This window comes from Hemicordylus capensis, chromosome 11 (genome assembly GCF_027244095.1).
Source record: "Hemicordylus capensis ecotype Gifberg chromosome 11, rHemCap1.1.pri, whole genome shotgun sequence".
Lineage (NCBI taxonomy): Eukaryota > Metazoa > Chordata > Lepidosauria > Squamata > Cordylidae > Hemicordylus > Hemicordylus capensis.
In genome coordinates, this window is record NC_069667.1 from 6,395,041 (window position 1) to 6,417,001 (window position 21,961).

At 46.4% G+C, this 21,961-nt stretch overlaps 1 protein-coding gene across 4 annotated transcripts in view; it reads left to right on the forward strand.

Annotated features, from left to right (window-relative positions):
* Positions 1-21,961, forward strand: part of COL4A6 (collagen type IV alpha 6 chain) — a 213,516-nt gene that overhangs the window by 158,072 nt on the left and 33,483 nt on the right. For 2 of the 4 annotated variants that reach the window (XM_053273264.1, XM_053273267.1), the window contains 14 exons: positions 418-462; positions 2,794-2,847; positions 3,745-3,814; positions 6,571-6,681; positions 6,849-6,998; positions 7,748-7,852; positions 9,335-9,492; positions 9,764-9,943; positions 11,935-12,118; positions 13,784-13,837; positions 16,090-16,161; positions 18,208-18,315; positions 19,448-19,669; positions 20,487-20,648. In XM_053273264.1, the coding sequence (XP_053129239.1) occupies positions 418-462; positions 2,794-2,847; positions 3,745-3,814; positions 6,571-6,681; positions 6,849-6,998; positions 7,748-7,852; positions 9,335-9,492; positions 9,764-9,943; positions 11,935-12,118; positions 13,784-13,837; positions 16,090-16,161; positions 18,208-18,315; positions 19,448-19,669; positions 20,487-20,648 (1,675 nt within the window). The remainder of the gene's footprint in view (positions 1-417; positions 463-2,793; positions 2,848-3,744; positions 3,815-6,570; positions 6,682-6,848; positions 6,999-7,747; positions 7,853-9,334; positions 9,493-9,763; positions 9,944-11,934; positions 12,119-13,783; positions 13,838-16,089; positions 16,162-18,207; positions 18,316-19,447; positions 19,670-20,486; positions 20,649-21,961) is intronic. The other 2 variants (XM_053273265.1, XM_053273266.1) reach the window with 2 other exon arrangements.

Here is a 21,961-nt window from a genome sequence, read left to right on the forward strand (position 1 = left end):
GCATCTGGGAATCTCTGATGCAGGGGCCTTGATAGTGGGGCGCCCAGAAGATGGCCCAAATATCATTTCCATGCGTAGGCAGGTTGATGGAGCAGTAGGCAATCCTTCGGGTACCTAGTAGGGCTTTCAAGGTGGGCACCAGCACTCTGAACATTGGGACAGGCTGTAATGGCCTGAGAGCCAGATATGGTCTAAGCACCAGCGGGATTCATTCTACCACCCCTTGTTAATAGTTTGGCAGCTGCATTTTGAACTAAATGCATTGGTATGAACATGAGTAACACTTGAAGTTCATTCCAGGAGTATGTTTTCTACTGTGTTTTTTAATGAACTTCGTCATAAGCCACAGCACAAAAAAACATTTAAATAGTAAATAAGATAACAAATAATATCTTCTTATATTCTCTTCTGTTTCAGGGAGATATGGGGCTGAAGGGATTTGATGGTGGCCCAGGCAGAAAGGTACGTAACACTTTTCATTTGGAAATACAGTGTACTGTATAATCTCCTAGAGTTTGGTGCATTTCTAGGAAGTATAGTAATATACGGCATTCACTGGTCTGAATTGTGTATCGCCTTCTGTGAAGGATGGCCTACCTCAGGGTCGCCAGCAGTGTTCCCTCTAACAGAGATTCCCAGATGTTGTGGACTACAACTCCCATAATTCCCTAGCAAAAGCCATTGCACCTGGGGATTGTAGTCAACAACATCTGGGAATCCCTGTTAGAGGGAACACTGGCCCCCAGAGGTTGGACTACAACTCACAGCACCCCATTTCACAGTGGCCATTCCCAGGGGGCGATGGGATTTGTAATCTAACACCTGGGGACCCATGTCTGAGAGCCTTGGCCTACACAGATCAATGATTTCCATTGATAACATGCATCTTTTTCTTGTAGTGGCTGCAGGGGCGGAGCCACCATTGTGCAAATGGGTTCAAAGAACCCGGGCCGCCAGTGGAAAGGGCCGCCGAAGCCCACGGGGGTGGGGAGTGGCTCTGGCTCCAGAAGAGCCCTGAGTGAGCTCTCCCCTGTCATTTACAGGCAGTGTTTGCTGCCTGACAGCCTTTTATTTCGCTTTCTCTCCCTCCAGAGAGGGAGAGAAAGGGAAATAGATGTTGTCAGGCAGCAAACACTGCCTGAAATGACGAGGAGAACTCGCTTGGCCTCTCCAGAGCTCAAGGCCATGCCCCCCTTTGCGCTTCATGTGTAAAGGGGGCATGGCCTTGAGCTCCAAAGAGCCAGAGTGAACTCTCCCTGTGATTTCAGGCAGTGCTTGCTGCCTGACAACATCTATTTCCCTTTCGCTTCCTCGCTGGTGGGAGAGAAAGGGAAATAAAAGGCTTCTTGTAAAGGACAGGGAAGAGCTCACTCGGGGCTCTCTGGAGCCCAGGTGTGGGTGGGTGGGAGTTCTCTTGGGGCTCTTCTGGAGCCCGAGCCATGCCCCATGCATGTGACATCACACGCACGGGACGTCGCTAGAGGGGCCGCCGGGCTGGGCAGCCATTCTGCTGGCTTCCTGCCTGAGTGGCTGGAAACCAGTTAGCTTTTCTTTCTAAGAAAATAAGATTTCTATATAATTGTTTGGAATTCTCTCTGGTAAGAGATACCCTTCTATTACAGCAGAGTACACCAAGGCACAACACAGCAGAGTCTGCCCGGGCATGCGTATATGCTGAGAGTAAAAGAAACTTGGAGCCAGTTCATCGTTTCCAATCAATATAAGGAGTCTTTATTGGTGAACTCCATTCTAGATAATAAAGTGGGGAGAGAGGATCTCCAATCTAGCTAGCTAGCTGGATGCAGAGGGATGGATTCTGCATCTCCACACACATGGTGCAGGGAGAGAGGAGCGTGGTGTAGAAGGGTAGGGTAGGGTAGAAGAAAGGGGAAGAGGAAATGGCAGGAAGGAAGGAAGACCCTAAGAGTAGCAATCTACATATCAAAGGGATAGTGTCAGAGTAGTAGAGAAGGGATGACCAATGTCTTGACCCCTCTAGCCCTCTGACTCACTAATCTGTCCCGCTCTGTCATTGAGACATGAGACAGTGCAGAGTCCTTCACTTCCAACAATAATACGTTCACTTTCTTATCTGTGTGTTGTGCGTGAGCATGCCCAAGCTATCCTCTCTAATAAAACGCTTGGTGTCCGTCCGTGGACGGACACCAAGCGTGCGTTCGTGCCTGGCCTGTTCTGGGCATGCGCGAAGTGCATGCCCAGAACAGAGCAAGGCAGCTGCGAACGTCAGCACCCGGCGGCCATGTTGGGGCTGGGAGAAGGAGAAGTCGCCGCCGCCCACGCTGGGAGGAGAGTGCGGGCGAGGTGGCGGCGGCGGAGCCGCGACCACGGCCAGAGGTGGCAGTGGCCGTGGCGGGCCAACTGGCAGCGGGAGTGCGGGTGAGGTGGCGGCGGGGCGAGTGGCCCCGACAGCAGCAGCCACTGCCACGGAAGTGCGGCCGAGGCGGGGGCCGCGGCGGGACGGACAGGGCCGCTGCCGCGGAAGTGCGGCCGAGGCACCGGCGAAGCTCCCTGCGGCACAACCGCTCCCTGCAGCGGAACCGGCCCTGCCGCGGGGAAAGCCGGGGCCCGCCACAGGGAGTGAATAAAAGGTCAAAGAGTCTTCTGGGGAGGGGGGAGGGCAAGAGGGAGTGGGGGTGGGCCCAGAGCACTTACTAGCACCTGTTATTTAACGGGCCTGAAAACACTAGTAGATGATAAAGCACTCTATCTGCCAAGGAAGAACTAGACAGAAATTATTGCCATGATTGATAATAATACTTTGTTGTCATACAGGGCCTAGCAGGTGACCTGGGATTTCCCGGGCTGGATGGATCACGTGGAGGAAAGGTAATTTCTGGCATGGGGACTCTAGCGGGGACTGCTGCCATCCAAGATACACAGAACAGAAGTGGCTGTATGATGCATCATCAGGCACAAATGTTGAACCCAGGAACTGCAATTTGCCAGGAGGAGCAGAAATACTTGCAAAGGTCTTTATCAGGGGCTGGGAAGCTTAGCCAATAAATTGTGGCTGTGGATGATGGGAGTTGTAGTCCATCAACAACTGGAGAGCAAAGGTTGCCGATCCCATTCTCTGTTCATAAAAGGGAGTCTAATTCAAAGTCAGTATGTGTAATCATGCAGATCATCCCAGAGAGTTATCATTCCAGGGACTCAGAAGGGGACTGGTCCATTAACCTGTTCCAGTTACTTGCAGCTTCCACTGACGTATCTTACAGCCCAGTGTGGAAAGGAGTCTTCATCAAATCTGGAAAGTCCTATAGACGGAGGATTTGGCTCCAAGTGTAAAGTGTCTTGCTCTTTAAATGAACTGGGCCCAGACCAGGTTCTGGTTCGTAAAGGGGTGTTAAAACGTTGTCTGAGCTGTGTCACTTCCGATTGAGCTAGGGGTTCACAACATTTATTTATTTATTTATTGACTCTCAAGGAATTAAAACATAATATAAAATATTTAAAATTTACAAAAAGTTAAAAATCATTATAGATAAAAACACACATTAAAATTTATATGGAGATAATGCTTATTTTGTGGGGTGGGGGGTGTCCCATAAACTCATTAGGTCCAGGGGTCCCAAATTACCTAGCTGCACATCTGGGAGTAGCCTGCCTCATCCCTTTTAATGTGTGTTACCTCAGTGAGAACTGGACTTAAGTTGCGATCTGGATGTAGCAAGGGTCATGTAACAGGACTGCAAAATCATATACTTGTGTTATATTTTCCAGGGCGAATTGGGTGACCTCGGTCTGCCAGGCCCTACCATTATTATTGATACCAAAGGAGCTGTGATTTCAGGTGCAACTTTTCTCCTTCCTTTTGCAAATCTGTTGTGTTTATGTTCATTCTTGATCTAGCATAGTTATATACCACCCAAGACTCATGTCTCTGGGCAGTTTACAATAAAACAACGTAGATTAAAACAAAATTAAAACAATATCAAAACAGTGATGGATTCTATGAGTCTAATTAAAAGCCTGGATGAATAAATGTGTCATAGGACATAGGTAGATGCCTTATACTGAGTCAGACCCTTGGTCCATCTAGTGGGCCACTGTGTGAAATGGGATGCTGGACTAGATAGGCCTTCTTGGGCCTAATCCAGCAGGGCTGATCTTATGTTGCTTATTATTGTCTACCCACACTGGCCCTATCTGGAGATGGGAGGGAACTTGGAGCTTTCCGCATGAAAGCATGCAGATACTCTTTCCAGAGTGGCTCCATCCCCTAAGGGGAATCTCTTACAGTGCTCACACATTTATTTTAATTTGTTTGTTTGTTGTTTGTTTGTCTGTTTGTTTGTTTGATTGATTGATTTACATACCGCCCTTAAAAATAATTAACAGTTAAAACATTTCAACGGTTGAAAATCCTGGAGAACCAAGCCAAACATTTACAGCAGTTAAAAACAATTTACAACAAACTAAAAACCCTGAAAGGCCAGGCCAAACAGATAGGTTTTAAGGGCTTTCCTGAAGGCCAATAATGAATTCAGATTATGGATTTCTGCTGGGAGTGCATTCCACAGGCCAGGAGTGGCTACAGAGTTCTCATGTATAACTGAGATTTGGTTGGCGGAGGCAAGTGGTTCAGTATGGGCTTAGCTCCTCCCACCAGATTACACACATGTCTCCCATTCAGATGCAAACCAGGGTGGGCCGTGCTTAGCAAAGGGGACAATTCCCACTTGCTACCACACGACCAGCTCTCCTCCCATTAACAGCTCTTTTAAAAGCTGTAGAAGATGGGGAAGCTGTTATTTCACCAGGGCATTTTTCAACACTCGGCTTTTAGCTCGCCTCTCTTCCAGAGTGGAGGGTGTGCGTTCCCATATTGGCCAGATTTACCCCAAAGTCCGTGAGAGCTATCGGGGAGCACTTCAAACACGATTTGGGTTTTTCATTGCATGAAGGGTGTAACCCGATTTATATCTGGGATAAAAAAAATCCACTTTTTGCATCAGCTATCGGGGGCAACTTTTGAACTTGGAGGTAAGTCTTTTAGTAAAGCCTGCTGTGTGAAAAACGCCCAGGAAAGGCATTCCCAAGCCTCTTCTGACATGTTTTACAAACACTTAAGAAGAGACATTTACAAGTACTAGAAGACAAGTTTTAATGGAAGGCCATATCATGGCCTTCAGGGTTTATATTGTACATTGATCTAGTGGGCATTGAATTGAGGTGAACCAGACTCTAAGGTAAAGGGAAAGTGTGCCGTTGGGTCGATGTCGACTCCTGGCACCCACAGAGCCCTGTGGTTGTCTTGGGTAGAATACAGGAGGGGTTGACCATTGCCTCCTCCCACGCAGTATGAGAGGATGCCTTTCAGCATCTTCCGATATCGCTGCTGCCCGATATAGGTGTTTCCCTAGTCTGGGACACATACCAGCAGGGATTTGAACTGGCAGCCTCTGACTTGGTAGTCAAGTTATTTCCCCACTGCGCCATTAGGATGATGAACCAGACTCTAGGATATTCATACATACATACATAATATTTATTCGGTTCTTGACCAGCACCTAGGATATTCATAAATGTGTGAACGCACAGCACAGTGTGTGCTTTTAGTGTTAACCCACAAATTGTCGTCTTCAGAACTGTTACTGCTAATTGGGGCCCAAATGTTCAGTGGCCTGAAAAAATGGAAAGATGTCTGGTAGAAGAGTGAGAAAAAATGACTCCTTGAAACTAAAACTAAAACTAAAAATAAAAATCTAACTTTAAAAAAAAGAAAAGAAAAAAAGCTTAAATCCCACCATGCAGTTTCTAAGGTTTCAGTGGACTTGCTAAGTTTCTAGATGCAACATCAAAGGCCATGATCAGGCTTAGCAGTGTCTTTTTCTTTGTCTAAAAGAAAGGCAGGAGTGAGGAGGGGTTTCCCTCTCCGCCCCACCTGTTTCATTGATGAAAACCACTTCCCTCCCCTAAGTGGCCCATGGGTGAATGGGCACCTGTTCCTGTCCTTTCTCCCCCTCTCCAGCTAGTACCAACTTCAAGCGGAAATTCCACTGGTAAAATGGCGAGCAGGGAGGGTTCGGATCTCGGCCCTGTAGCCCAGATCCAATGTGTCCATCAATACTTTGAGAGCCAGTGTGGTGTAGTGGTTAGAGTTTCGGAGTAGGACCAAGGAGACTTGAGTTCAAATTACCATTCAGCCATGAAACTCTCTGGGTGACTGTCACTTATCTCTCAGGATCAGGGTCAGTCACTTATCTCATGTGGCTACCTCACATGGATGTTGTGAGTATATTCATAGCCACGTGCTCTGGGCTTTTTGGAGGAAGAGCAAGATATAAATGTAAAAAATAAATACTTTGGGCTGCAGCCAGGCTTAATTCATACTCACACACAATATCTGCAATTGCAAATGTCCACAAATTTTTATTTCCCCGCCTTGTGTAACCATGAGATCTAGAAACTTGGCTTGATTCCAAGGCAACATAATGTTTTTGTTAGTGGACGTGACGGGCCCTGGGTGAGATTTTGTGCAGTGCAGTTCTGAAATGTTTCTCTTTCCCATTTTAAATATTTCTCTTTCCCTTTTTAAAATACAAGGTCTTCCTGGAGACGCCGGGACGCCAGGAACCCCTGGCCCTCGAGGTGATGAGGGAATCACTGGTTTGCCGGGGCTTCCTGGTCCAGCAGGATTTCCAGCCACAACTCCAGGTAAATAAAATCAATGTTAAAAAGCCTGAGTGAACAGAAAGTTCTTCACCTGGCATCTAAAAGAACAGAGTGACGGCTCTAGGCAAGTCTCATTGGAGAGGCTATTCCATAAACGGGGTGTCACCACCGAAAAGCATGTAGTGATTGCAAGCATCTGTCTTTCACAGGTTCCCCAGGGTTGATGGGATTCCCGGGTGTTCCAGGTCCCAAGGGTGATATCGGAGACCCGGGTAGGTTGACCTTTGGGTCACCTGGTCCACCTGGCAACGATGGAGCTCCAGGTTTCCCAGGTGCCCCAGGACTTCCTGGCCCTTCAGGTATGTACATTACCCAACTCTGCGTTGGTACCAGCTTGATCTTCAGCATAAACCTATTTCTGTCTAGCTTTTCCATGCTTCAAAAGGAAGATGGAACTCCTGTGATTCCAGTTTTGCAGATGTTGTCATTTGTCATCATTTACTTTTCAAGGCCCACCAATCCGTAGTTTATTTATTGATTTAAAATATTTATGCTTCACCTGTCCCATGCACTATTGCCTGGGACAACTCACAAAACTAGTACAATGCATAAAATATAAAACAATATAAACTTAATATAAATTAAGAGACCCGGTTAAAACCATGTTTAAAAGTTACTAATTAAAAAGTTAAAAGCTGGTCTTTTAATTACACATTCTGGATGTTTAATGAACATTCTGGATATTATAAAGGAGATAAATGGGCTACATCTTAACATATGATTTTGTCAAAGGGGTAGTTTTAGAGGGTTATTTTGAGTTGGTTTTTTGTTTGTTATCAACTGCAAGGATCTGTATTTCATCTTTTTGGAAATGTTCACATCCACTCTCATTATCTGGTTGGAATAAACATGTTTGGGACATGGACAAAATTAACCTGTTTTAGAAGATCAGAACTGAATGTAAAAGCAGACAAATTTGTACAATGAATGATGGATTCTGTTGATTACTTTTTGGAATTCAAAATTTAGTGATGAGATGTACTCCCTTACGCTTTGGTTTCTTTGTTATAATCGTACAATGTATTTTTGTATTACTCCAAACCTGCAGATTCCGTTGATACGGTAGAAGCGTTGCTTGATGGGGAACCCGGAGAGACTGGAGTCCCTGGACCGAGAGGGCCACCGGGGACATTGGGTTTAAAAGGACACAAAGGTGAGCAGAACGTCTGTTTTCCCGTGGCTTTTTTCACCAGAGACTCTGGCTAGCGTTCAGAGTGGTGCTAGCATAAGAAGGACTCCTTCTGCCATCCCCTGATTCTCCCCAAAAGCCATTCCTGATGGTCGAGGGACCTTTCACAATGATGTGGGCTGTGGCGTGGGCACTGGCATAGCCAGGGGAATGGAGGCCCATGTTTGCCCCATCCCCACAACTATTGTGGGTGTGCACGCCAGTACACCCCTTTCACACGATGCAGTGTGCAAGGAAGCATAACTAGAGAACCAAAGGTACTGTGCAAATCCTCTGGTGCTCATTCCCAGCTGACATTCGCTGGTGGGTGCATGAATTTCCCCCCTTTTCTCTCCCTCCAGCAAGGGATGCACCCAGCCAGCAAATGCCAGCTAGGAAATGAGTCCCCTGCTAACTGAGCAAAGAGGCACCTTTTTGGAGTGCATCTTTAGTGAGCAGGAGGAGAGCAACTGGCTGTATCCATCCCCAGCCCAGCATCCCTCCAGTGGCTGTTGCTAGTGTCTGTTTTATGTTTCTTTGTAGAATGTGAGCCCTTTGGGAACAGGGAGCCATTTTATCTATTTATTATTTATTTTTATATGTAAACCGCTTTGAGATCTTTGGTTGAAGAGCACGATATAAATATTTGTCGTTGTCATAGTCGTAGTAGTACTAGGAATGGGGCAGCTGAGGCAGGCGGCTCCCAGGAGCTGGGCGGCCCAGGTTCTTTGAACCCATCCACTGTATTATAGATCCACCCCTGGGCATGGGTTTGGTTGTAGGGGGAGGAGAGACCCCACAAACTAGGTGGAGACTACAGTATCATCTTCTGTAGCGTAGTGGAAGAAGTCCCATCTTCATATGGTTGCTGGAATGCCAGTCATGGGGAAACGTCTGCTTGGGCCATATCGGCTCCATTCGGACTTTTGCCAAACTGGGGGCCGCAAAGCGAAACAGTCGCAGCAGGCTGCAGGTTTTGGGGGTGGCAGCAGGGGAGGGTGCCCCCTTGGTTCTTTGGGACTGATCTGACCTTTGTAAGGAGTGCCTCTCCTCACACTCCTTGCAAAGCTTGGAGGAAGCATGAGCAGAGGAGAGGGGGCTTCTTGCCACCCTCCCTCCCAAAGCTGTGAGTGAGGGATGGGGGTGGGGGGAGACTGAAGTGGCACACCATGGTTTGCAATCAGAAGGCAAACCAGAATCAGAATCCATGGTTTGAATTTTGTTGGGGTTGCATGTTTCATGGTAACCGTGGTGTGATGCCTGGATTGGCAAGCCATATTAAGGTTATGGCCAGTGCATTATCTTCAGAAGCCACTTCACTTGCAGCCTGAAGTGTAGAGGAGATGGAATTGAACCAGCAACCCTAAACTAGGGTTTGACTGATTGTGAGTTTTCATGCTCAAACCATGGTTTAGTTTCTAGATCATGGTTAGGTGGGCTGTCTGGACGGATATGTTGCTTTTCCAGGTGAAGCTGGTGCTTGTGCTTGTGATGGAGGAGCCACAGTTGGCTTCAGAGGAGAGCCTGGCACACCTGGTCAGCCTGGGAGACCAGGGGGACTTGGCCCAAAAGGACCTATGGGAGATCCAGGTGACAGGGGCTCCCAAGGACAGCCTGGACTACCGGTGAGTCAGGAATGAATTTCTCCAGACACTGCTGATGAAAGGGGAAAGAAAATGGTAGAATGGAATGACAGATTGTTGACATGGGCCATCTGTAAGCTTATTGATATTTGAACTGTGAATACTTTGGGTAAGAAATGGTCTTGTAGGATCCTCTTCTCTGGCTGTATCCCCCTTTCCCACCCCTTTATGATGATGTCCTAGAAAGGAAATATGTGCACATCCCTTTATTTTGCTCCCTCTTTTTTTTTTTTTTTTTTTTTTAATGTTCTAGGCCTTGTTTGGTCAACCTGGCCTTCCAGGCCCCAAGGGAGAAAAAGGAGAGTCTTCTTTTGCCCCGGGAAGAGGCACCCGAGGAGATGTAGGGGACATAGGGCCCATCGGTCCTTCAGGTGTCCCAGGAATTCCTGGCAGGGATGGCCTCTCAGGTTTGCCAGGCCAACCCGGCCTGCCGGTAAGTTTGTGGGATATCTGTCTGTGGAACGGAACCTACAGTTGTTAATTGCATGCCAATGTGTTGATGCCAGATGTGTGTTGTGCAGAATGCGGATGTGGTGGTGTCCTTGCCAGGAAGGCTATTCAGGCTGGAGAAAAAAAGATAGGCCTAGATAAAAGTATCTGCAAGGGAAGGATAGTAGAAGCTTGCATGAAGGAAAGGCTGTGGATATGCAGTCACAAAAAGAAAAGAGTAGATCCTCTGGATGGGATTGGTCATCATAAAATGGATATAAATGAAAATATAACTTGTGGAAGGAGGAGGAGACAGTTGTCTCATAGGCAAGAGCCCAGTGGGTGAGGCAAGGCAGTCAGGGTTTCAGGACCCTGGAGAGCTCCAAAGGAGCAGAGTGTGCTCCAACAAGAGCCAGAGATGGAATGAAGTATTGAATACTTCTGGGCTTTGCCCAGATAAATTTAAAGAAGCAGTCCTCTGGTCTGGAGTCTAGTACTCCTCTTCTGCTCCAGGAGAGCTAGTCTAGCAGTAGCAAGCATGAATTGTCCCCATTGCTAAGAAGGGTCCACCCTGGTTTGCATGTAGACAGGTGACTATATGTGAGTGCTGTAAGATTAGTGCTGTAAGATCCCTTAGGGGATAGGGCCATAGCTTAGTGGGAAAGCATCTGCATGCTTACACACAGGAGACCCCAGGTTCACCCACTGGCATCTCTAGGTAAGGTTGGGAGAGGCTCCTGCCCTGAAGCCTTGGAGAACCACAGCAGTCAGTGTAGCCAATATGGAACTAGATGGACCAGTGGTCTGGCTTGGTACAAAGCAGCTTCCTTTGTTCATCCTTGTTCAAGTCTCTCCTGGCACATTGTGAGTGCTGGTGTGTAGACTTGGGGAAACATGAGATACTGGACATAAAAGAAGCCTGTTCATTGGGAAGCTTGTGCTCAGGAGTGGCCAGTTCAGGTCTGCAGTTCCAGATCTCCCAGCTAGCGGGCTCAGACTCTAGTCTTGAGGTCTTGACACTGGTTCTGGGGCTGGTTTTACAGCCTGATTGCTTCCCTCTGCTTTGGGCCGGACTCAGGACGGGGATCATGACACCAAGTCCTTTCACAGGACAATTCCCAGACTTTTTGGAGCAAAGCCATGACAACAAAACTAATTTATGTTTGAACTAGAGATGTGCAATTTGATTCGACCTTGAATCAATTTGGGTCAAATTGGGGGCAATTCAGTGATTTGACCTCGAATCAAACCACCCTCAAAATAAAGGGCCGGATTTGGGGTCAAAGAAAATCACCCCCGATTCAATCCAAATCAATTCAGGTGATTCAAGCACCATTTTGAGACCCATTTTTCTGGGGAGAGCTAGGAAAACGGGCCTCAAAATGAAACTTATTTCTGGGGAGAGGTTGACGGGTAGACCAGCCCTCCACTCCAGACATAGTGCATCAGCCCGCATCACAGGACTGGTCTTCCAGGTAGACCAGTCCTCCAAGGAGGGCTGACATGCCAAGTCCAGAGCAGAGGGCTGGTCTACCCAGAGAACCCAATTGGTAGATCAGCTCTTGCTAGAAAAACAGATCTCAAACTTGGGTCCCCAGATGATGTTGGACTACAGCTCCTATTGTCCCCAGCCACAATGGCCAAAGGCCATGATTAGCCAAAGGCTATGTGGCTGGGAATGATGGGAGTTGTAGTCCAACATCATCTGAGGACTCAAGTTTGAGATCCCCTGATGTCAGCAATACAAAGTCATAGTTATTCTATCTAGTGAGCTTGCTGCACAAAGTAGACTAGGGAAATAAAGTATTCACAAGAGCTGGTGCAGCTGTTGGCGATCCTCAGGACTGTGGGAGGTGAGGGAGGTACTGAATTCTTCTCTGACTTGTTTCATTTTTGAGGTGCATATTACAGATGCCCAAGGCTCATATCTCCAAGCCAAGAAATAATCTTGATCTCTAACCTTCATTCACCTGGAGACTTTTGTTGTGTGTTTAGGGTGATGGTGGATTAGGTTATCCAGGTGAGAAAGGCCTGCCAGGTTTACCTGGTCCCAAGGGTCGGCGTGGCGAGACTGGTCTTCTTGGCATTGGATTTCCTGGCCCAAATGGAATACAAGGACCTCTAGGCAACCCAGGGACAGATGGATTTCCAGGCCAACCGGGTCTTCCAGGCCCTCCAGGTACACCAACTCCTTTGATTTGTTCTTGGAAATCACAGGAACTACATTGTGAGATCCCATGCTCCTAAATAAGCACTCTCAATTTTATATTTAATCTGGTTTTGCAGTCGTAGTGGGTTTTATTTTATTTTATTTTATTTTATTTTATTTTATTTTATTTTATTTTATTTTATTTTACTTTATCTGTATACTGCCCTATATAAAATCTCTGGGTGGTTACCAGTTAAAACCTTCAATCATATATAACATTACAATAACCATCAATAAATCTTTAAAACATTATCAACGAACAGCATGATAAAATAGGTGCGTGTTCAAAAGTCACTGAAAAACAGCCCGTGATGGGGAGGTCCTGATTTCATTTGGGAGCATATTCTAGAGCCCTGGGGCAACCCTAGAGAATGCTCGGTTTTGGGTCACCACCATATGAGCCAGTGGCAACTACATCTGGACCTCCTCTGATGAGCTTAATAGGCAAAAAAGTTCATGAAGCAGAAGGCGCTCTCTTAATTAGGGGATGGGGCTGTAGCTCAGTGGAAGAGCATCTGTTTGCATGCAGAAGGTCCCAGGTTTAATTCCAGCAGCATCTCCAGGTAGGGCTGGGAGAGACTCCTGCCTGTAACCTCGGAGAAGCCACTGCCAGTCAGTGTAGACAATACTGAGCGAGATGGACCAAGGGTCTGACTCAGTATAAGGCAGCTTCCTCTATTCCCATCTGGCCACTTGGTTCTCTAGCCTAAGCAGTATTGGTTAGTACTCTCCCCTCTTTTTCTTGATTTGCTTAAGAGAATAAGTCAGGGTGGGGCATCTTCTACACCCCCATCGGTGTAATTAGGATGCTACAAAATGCTGCGATTAGGATGCTGTTCATGCTGGCAGTCACGTATAATGCACATGCACCTTCACTGAAAAGAAATCAGAAGTTTTCTTGCTTCTTTAGAGGATCTAATGTTTCTTCTGTGCAATTTGCCATAAAATGGGCGGGGAGGAAAAGCCTTTTGCCTTTCTAATGCCAGCTTTCCAAAATAGTTTTAACAAGAGCAATGTCTGTCTGCCCTTTCTGCCTCTTTCTTTTTTAATATGATTTCTACCTTGTACCTATTTAACGTTTTGTTTTGCGAGAGAGAGAGAGAGAGAGAGAGAGAGAGAGAGAGAATTCATTTTGCCGTGTTTAAAGGTATCCCTACACATATTCACAGGCAACATTATTATTTTGCATTTTCTTTCCTTGCAACCAAAAAGAGCCCCCTAAAGGCTGTATGTGGGCCTAAATATTCATATCCTATGAACGGCGTGAATGTTGATCTCAATTTTTGCCTTGGTCACTGCATTGGACAAGGACTATCAGTGGCTACTAGTCTGGTGGCCATCAGCCACCTCCAGCCTCAGAGGCAAGATGCTTCTGAATACCAGCTATAGGGGAGCAACAGCAGGAGAGAAGGCATGCCTTCTCCTCCTGCCTGTGAGGCATCTGGTGAGCCACTCTGGGAAACAGGATGCTGGACTAGATGGGCCTGATCCAGCCGGGCTCTTCTTATGCTCTGATGCAGTGCCTGTGAATATGTGAGGCTTCTGGTTTAAAGAGAGAGCTTTCAGTCTTGTGGGTGTCCCTCTCCCCCAGCTACCTCTGTTTTTAACTTGTGCTCCTTTGCTTAAATGGTATAGGTGAATGCTGCTGCGGTGAGGAGTTTGTTAATGGAGTCTTAGACACTGAGGGAGGTGAGAGCAAGGTCCTAGCCATTGCTGGAAGTGCGACGGGAGAATCCTCTTTCTTCCCGTCATGATACGATGGTCAGCACACAGAGAAAAAGCATGCTAAATGATATGGAGGGAGAGGGGAGGGGAGGATTTGAGGAGGCCCAAGGAATGTTGCCAGCAGAAAGCTTGCTTCCGTGTGCTTTGAACTTCTGCTTCCTTGTGGCTCTGTGTTTCTACATCTTTGCTTATTGCATGTGCCTTGTCATGACTGGGATGGAAAACCGCACCACAGCCAGGTTTATGCCCTGCATCCCAATTCCCCCCAAGTTGTTTAGAGATCTCCTAGCTGACAAAAACCATGTCCTTTTGGGCACAAACAAAAGCCATGTGCATTTGTTTTCATTGGAAGCCATGTGCTTGTTGATACCACCGGAAACCGTCAGAATCAGGCCTGTGCCCTCACCCCAAGAGTTCTGCCCAACACCACCCTGGAATACGCCGGGGCATGCCCTAAAGGTAGGCATAAGACCACCGCTTATGTAGGCCTGCTATTAACAGCTTCCGTTGATGGCAGCAAGTACTTGGCTTCCAGTGACCTCACTGGAAACCCGTGGCTTTATAGGTACATAAAAGCCTGTGGTTTGTGACAGCTAGTATCTCTCTAAACTACTCCTCCAATAGGAGAAGGTCAAGAAAACCCAGACTCTCCTAGAGGAATGAATTATTGAATCTATTTGCAGACATCCAGAATTTGCAAAATGTATTCTGAGTGCATTCTTGGCCACATAGCCCTGGTTTAGTACAGGGCTGGCAACCATGGTTCTCCAGCTGTAGTTCAACAACTGTAGAACCAAGGTTGCCTACTCCTGGCTTAGCAGCATGCAAGATGGGAGAGGAGGTGCCGACTAGAAATGGAGGGAAAGGGCAGAGGGACAGTGCTCTAACTATACCCCAGGGCTGCACAACTTTGGTCCTTCTGCAGTTGTTGGCCTACAACTGCCATCATCCCTGACTATTGGCCACTGTGGCTGGGGATTATGGGAGTTGTAGTCCAACAACAGGTGGACGGTTAAAATTGTGCTGCCCTGCCTTGCCATAATAGAGAAACTCCATCCTCTAACCAGTGTCCCCTCTAATAGGGATTCCCAGATGTTGTTGACAACAATTCCCAGAATCCTCATCTGCAATGGCCTTTGCTTGGGGATTATGGGAGTTGTAAACAACATCTGGGAATCCGTGTTAGACGGAACACTGCCTCTAACAGGGATTAAAATGACAGATCCTATTTCGACGACCCAGAAGACTGCTGGAAAACCTTGCCTAGGGTTCCCCCTTGGAGTCTGAGCTTTCTGCCATCACTGCTTGGATATGGCCAAACCTTTCTGGGCTGCCATGAGGGCTACAGACTCACTTGCTTAAAAGCAACAATGCAGAGGAATTTTGCAGCACTGTCCACTAAAACATTGACTTTGCACAGTCCAGGCTAAATTAGAACTAGACAGGTGGTACACCAATGTTCACATCTTCATGAATGCAGCTGTGGGTCACAGACCATGCTTTGTAGGGTGTGCCACCATCACATTCCAGCATGTTGTGGCTGTGTGGCATCCATTCCTTGTTAGCCACCAAGCAGCCGTTTTGCAGAATGAACACCTGTCTTCGGACTTCATCACCAAGTGTGAACTGACCATCTCATTTGTGCTCGTATACAAACGTAGCCATTTCCTTCCTGTTTAGAAATGGTTTGGTGTTGTCTTCAAGCAAAAACAAATATATATTTATTGAAATATTACAGAAATGCACCTTGTCTTACAGAAATAAATAACGTTGTATGTGTTATCCTTCCAGACGTCATGAAATCATCTTGGGCAAGATGGGGCCAACCTTGTAATGTGTAAATACAGGAGAAGAACAAACTCATCTAGTTGTGCTGATGGAGTCCATCACTGCAAGCATTTCAAATAAATAATACTCAGAAAGCAATATTCTATGCAGGGGTGCTGCCCAACCTGGGGTCCTCCAGATGTTGCTGAACTACAACTCCCATCACCCCCAGCTATAATGTATTGTGGCCAGGGATGATGAGAGTTGTAGTTCAGCAGCTTCTGGAGGAACACAGGTTGGGAATCCCTGTTTTATGGCAAACTTGGAAATGTTTAATGGACCGTCATTTCTGTACTCTTCAGATCTTGAGTCAGGAAAATAAATGTTCTCCTTGGACCCATTTAATCACCAAGGGCCAAGTGACGTTTTGACACATTGTCTTTCTGTAGGTATCACTTTGCCCTGTGTCATTCCTGGAGAATTTGGTACACCTGGATTTCCAGGACCCTCAGGATTTCCAGGTACGAAACAGCATGTAACATATACTATATTTAGTAAATTAAAGTGTGCCGTTGAGTCGGTGTCAACTCCTGGCGCCCACAGAGCCCTGTGGTTGTCTTTGGTCGAATAATGGAAGGGTTTCCCATTGCCTGATCCCACACAGGATGAGATGAGGCCTTTCAGCATCTTCCTATATCGCTGCTGCCCAATATAGGTGTTTCCTATAGTCTGGGAAACATACCAGCGGGGATTCAAACCGGCAACCTCATGCTTGCTAATCCAGTCATTTCCCTGCTGTGCCATTAGGTGGCTGAATATACCATATTTATCTGCATCCAAATCTAGTTCCCATGCCCCCAAAAATTCTTTGATGCTAGAAATCAGGGGTCATCTTAAATTCAGAATCCTCCTCCTTTTGGGTAAATACAGGTATGACCTGTATTTAACCTCCATTTTTAAAGGGGGTCATCTTAAATTCAGTGTCATCTTCTGTTTGGGTAAATATGGTGTCCGGGGTTCTTCCTTTCCCCTTTCTTGGCGCCAGTTTCCATGTATGTCTTTCTACTGGTGATTTGATATTTCCTTGTTGTTGTTGTTGTTGATGATGATGTTATGCGGCTTTTCAACAAAAACGTTTCAAGAGCAGAAGGTTTCAGAAAATGAATCTCCCCGTCCCAGAAGGACTCGCAATCTAAACACACTTCCAAAGCAGACGCCAACAGCAGCTACTGGAGAGATGCTGTGCTAGGCTGACTGAAGGGCAGTTGATCTCTCTCGGCTAAAGAAAAGAGCACAAAAATGCACGATTAGCAGGAATGTCACCCCCTTCAGGGGCGGATTAAGCTTTTTGCCGCCCATAGGCAAAAAGGCTTTTGCTGCCCTTTTACCTTAAACCAAAAAGGGTTGTCTTTAAAATAAAAAAAAAGTTAAAGGGGTGACTTTCTCCTTGCCCATTCCACCCTTCCTGCAGCAGCCGCTGCCTACAGAAAGGGACAGCAAAATTTGAGGAGGGGCAAAATTTGCTGCTCCTCAGATCTTGCCACTGTAGGCAGATGCCTACTCTGCCTCTCTGTTAATCCGCCTCTGACCGCCTTAGGCTCACCATTGCTTCCTGGAGCTAAATTAGTCCAAGAGCACGGTCTAAGGGCACACGATACAACCCCCTTGTTGAAGCTAAGCAGGTCTTGGTGTGATCGGTACCTGGATGGGAGAATCATGTGTGCCACCTTTGGGGATGGAGCCGTAACTCAATGGTAGAACATCTGCTTTGCATGCAGAGGGGCTCCCAGATTCAGTCCCAAGGAGGCTGGGAAGCACTATTGCTTGAAGCTCTGGAGTAGCTGCTGCCGGTTAGCATAAACCATTCTGAGCTAGATGGACCAATGTTCTGACTTGGTATCACGCAGCGTCCTATGTGCGGCATAGGTAACACGGCATCTTATTTGGGGAGATAGGGCTGTAGTTCAGTGGCAGAGCTTCTGCTTGAATGCAGAAGGTCCCAGGTTCAATCCCTGGCACCTCCATTTAGGACTTAGAAAAGCTCCTGCCTCAAGCCTTGAAGAAGTCACTGCCAGTCGGTGTAGACACTGCTGAGCAAAATAGACCAAGGTTCTGACTCGGTATCCTTTGTCCCTATATTAGCTGTGGGTTATCTTAAGTCAGAGCACTTTGCGACTGGATATCTTCGTACAATTTGGTTTTGTGGTGCCTCTTGTAACATGTGATACGGAAATTAGTGGATTACCTGCATGAAGAGATGTGCTACTTTCATGCCTCGGATCTTCTAGCACTCATCCGTCAAGCCCTGCTTAGTGGCCTCCGAGGCGCTGAGCACTGTGAGCAAGATCTTGGAGACCACGGGCCTGGCTTGGTCCGATCCAGCAGGGTTTTTCCAAGGTGCAGACTGGAAAGCAGTCTGCTTCCTGGTGCTGATGGTGCTTTTTGTGACCTACTGCGTGGCCCTCATTCGTTTGGCTTGTAGAGCCCGATTCCTCGGATGAGACCTGCCCTCCTTTCTCATCCCATGCTTCCGCATCTGATGCCAAATTGATTTTCTCCATCTTTAGGTTCCAAGGGAAGTAAAGGTGTTCCGGGAATTCCGGGACAGCCTGGGTTAAACGGCTTCAAGGGGCAGCCAGGCACACCTGGATTAATTGGGCTCCCAGGAGTACCAGGTAAGAGCCAGGAATGACCCATGATCAGATCAGATCAGGATCTTTATTACGGCCATTGACCAGAATACATCACAATTAACCAATCACAATCCCATCCTCCCTATCAGCCTAAAGCAATATCGATCTAATATATCCGTCCGAAATGAAATATCCCTAAGTGGCATAAACGGCTTGATCTACTTATTTAACTACCGTCTTTTACTTATTTAATCACTATCTACTATAACGGGGAAAGCACTTGTTTATTATTTTTTACATTTATATCCCGCTCTTCCTCCAAGGAGCCCAGAGTACATGGCTAGATTTGTCATCACAAACACCCTGTGAGGTAGGTTAGGCTGAGAGAGAAGTGACTGGCCCAGAGTCACCCAGCCAGTTTCATGGCTGAATGGGGATTTGAACCCGGGTCACCCCAGTCCTAGTCCAACACTAACCACTGCACAATAGCACAAAATTGGGCAATACAAAAGGTTACATGAACATTCTTGTCAGAAACAAGATGAGGAACATAAAATTCCTCTGACCTACCTGGTAAACAAGAGGGGGTGTTGTGACTCCTGACTTTAAGTGGAGTTACAGCTTTTCTGAAGAAATAAGGACTCTTTTTGTTTGGATAATTGTTAATAATAATATGCATGTATATAGCAGAATGTTCCAACAGCTTCACATTATATTACCATGTTTGCCTTACAAGCGTCCAATAACAGTATTATTCCTATAGGATTGTGGTTTTTAAAAGTTTTATTTTCCAAAAACACAGAACATAAGCAATACAAAGTCAATCAAGACCTTATGTATAAGATAGCGTAACATTGCAATGTAAAACCTTAAAAGAACAACTTTTTTTTTTGCACATGCAATGCTTTTTAGAAAGGAAATATGCTTTTCAATGCTAAAATACTTATGCTGTCATCAACTTATCAAAGGCCCATTGAAAAGGGTTTAAACCACGAAAGAAAAAATCTAGAATGCTTACTGTAGATCTTATAGGAATGCTGTAGATCCTATAGGAATATCCCGTAAGTTCTAAAGGAAATGGTTGGGCTTAATCAGCTTTGTTAATAACCAACTGCATGATTTTGTGTGCTTGTTAGGACTGTGGTGTAATGCTACAAACGTTGTGTTCTTTAAGGCTTTCCTGGCATCCGTGGAGATCCAGGCCAACAAGGACCTCCAGGATTTGATGGGACAGATGCGTTACCTGGAAAGCCAGGTCTCCCTGGGTTGCCTGGTGCAAAGGGACCGCCCGGTGAAGTGTTTGGGGCTGAAAGTGGAGTTCAAGGGGAACCTGGGCGACCCGGATTCCCAGGAGATAAAGGTGTGCCTGGGGACTCTGGGTTCCCAGGACGGAAAGGTAAGTGCTGTTGATCTTGGAATCTGAACCATTTATCCTCTTTTCTTGTCTCTGAAGAGCCACTGTATTGTTTTATAAGGTTTGCATGCTGTTCTGGATGTAATGCATTTTGTCAAGAATTTTGTCTATATCTATGATCCTGTTTAACTGAAATAAAACAAATCATTCTAAATAGAACAAATGGATCCTACTTTCTGCTTTAACGTGATGGTTCTTACATAGGACCCCCTTCCAAGTGCTATGAATTTGGTTTGTATCCATCTGTAAGTGCATGAGTGATGAAGAACTGCTGCCTATACTTTAAGTGCCCACCATCTCGAAACAATATGGTGGACTGGCAAAACAATATCCCCGTCAGGGTCCCCTAGGATCTCTTCTCATGTACTGCAAATTTGGTTTGTACCTGACTGTCTGCACATAGATTACGAACGACCATTGCCTATACTTTGAGTATCCACCATCTTGAAACAATATGGCAGATTCACAAACAATATCCCCATCAGGGGGTCCCCTAGGACCCCTTTCCACATGCTGTAAGTGTGGTTCGTATCAACAAACTGCCAGCTGATGAGCTACAAAAAGAGTTATCTATATTTTGAGTAGCCACCCCCTTGAAACAGCAAATGATCACTTCTATCCTACAGGACTCCGGCTATGAATCTGGCTTGTATTGGACTCTAAACACAAACGTTATTGGAAGGGGACACACATACAGACATCGTGATCTCATAAGCCTCCTTCCCTTTGGAAAGTCAGCTAAAAAGGGTTCAGGGAAGCAACAGGGGAAACATTCGCCTTTGGGCTTCTCTCTTTTCAGGTTTGGATGGGAAGCCAGGCCTGCTGGGCATAAAAGGAGGACGTGGCGAACCAGGGCTTCCGGGCATTGATGGACTGCAGGGACCCCCGGGGCCCGGAGGCCCATTTGGCACCAAAGGAAAACCAGGCCCAGTGGGAGCAGTGGGCTTCCCAGGATCACGAGGTACGTCGCGTCTTGAATGGGAAGAACCTGGACTGCCTCCTTGCTGAGCAGTTTCTCTGCTTTCATAAAGCTCAGTGAATGCATAGTGATGGAGTTAAGTGGCATCCAAGTTCACAACAACCTGTGAGTGCCTTCTCTAGTTGGCACTGGGGGGCGTCCTCAGTTGATTCCAGGACCCCGACACCGAGAAATGGTAATTTGCTAACTTGGCAAAAATGATAACCCTGCTAACTTGGCAAAGAGGCACCTTTTAACGTGGTGGTTCTCTTCTTTATTTAGCGGTGGGGGGGAGTAACTGGCCCTCTCCACCCCCAGCACAGTACCTCCAGTGATTGTTGCTAGTGTCTATCTTATCTTTCTTTTAGATTGTGAGCCCTTTGGGGACAGGGATCCATCTCATTTATTTATTTTTTCTCTGTGTAAACCTCCCTCAGCCATTCTTGGAAGGGCGGTATAGAAATCAAATCAAATCAATCAATCAATCAATCAATAAACAAACCAGGGGTTCCCTTCCCAAGTTCCCAGCCTATGGTACTCCAGATGTTGCTGAACTCCAACTCCCATCACCCCCAGCTACACTTTATTGTGGTTGGGAGTTATGGGAGTTGTAGTTCAGCAAAATCTGGAGTTTTTCTTTTATTTATTTATTTGTTTGTTTGTCGCATTTATAAACCACCCTATATCAAATCTCAGGGCGGTTTACAATCCAATAAAAACCTAAAAATCACATAAACAGGTTAAAATGACCATAAACAAAACCTTAAAACTGTAAGACCTCATAAACTAAAAGCCTGATCAAACATGTGTGTTTTCAGAAGTTGTTTCAAAGCGACCGGGGTGGGTGGCAGGGGAATCCTGATTTCATTTGGGAGCCCGTTCCAGCGCCCTGGGGTAAAACCAATAGAAGGCCCGGTTTTGGGTCACCACCAAACAAGTTGGTGGCAACCGCAGCCATCCCCCGATGCTCTTAATAGGCAGCAGCGTTCATGAAAAAGAAGGCACACTCTTAAATACCCTCTGCCCAAGCCATTCAGTGCTTTATAGGTAATAACCAGCACTTTGTATTTTGCCCGGAAACTAATTAGCAGCCAACGTAGTTCTTTTAAAATAGGAGTAATGTGGTCTCTGCCACCAGTTGTAATTTCTGAACTACGTACAAAGTCAGCCCAATGTAGACCACATTGCAGTAGTCAAGGCTGGATGTTACCAGCATATGCACCTCTGTTTTAAGGTCATTTGTTATGAGAAATGGACGCGTCTGGCGTATCAGCCGGAGCCTATAACTGAGGAGACAGGCCTATAATTGCCCAGCT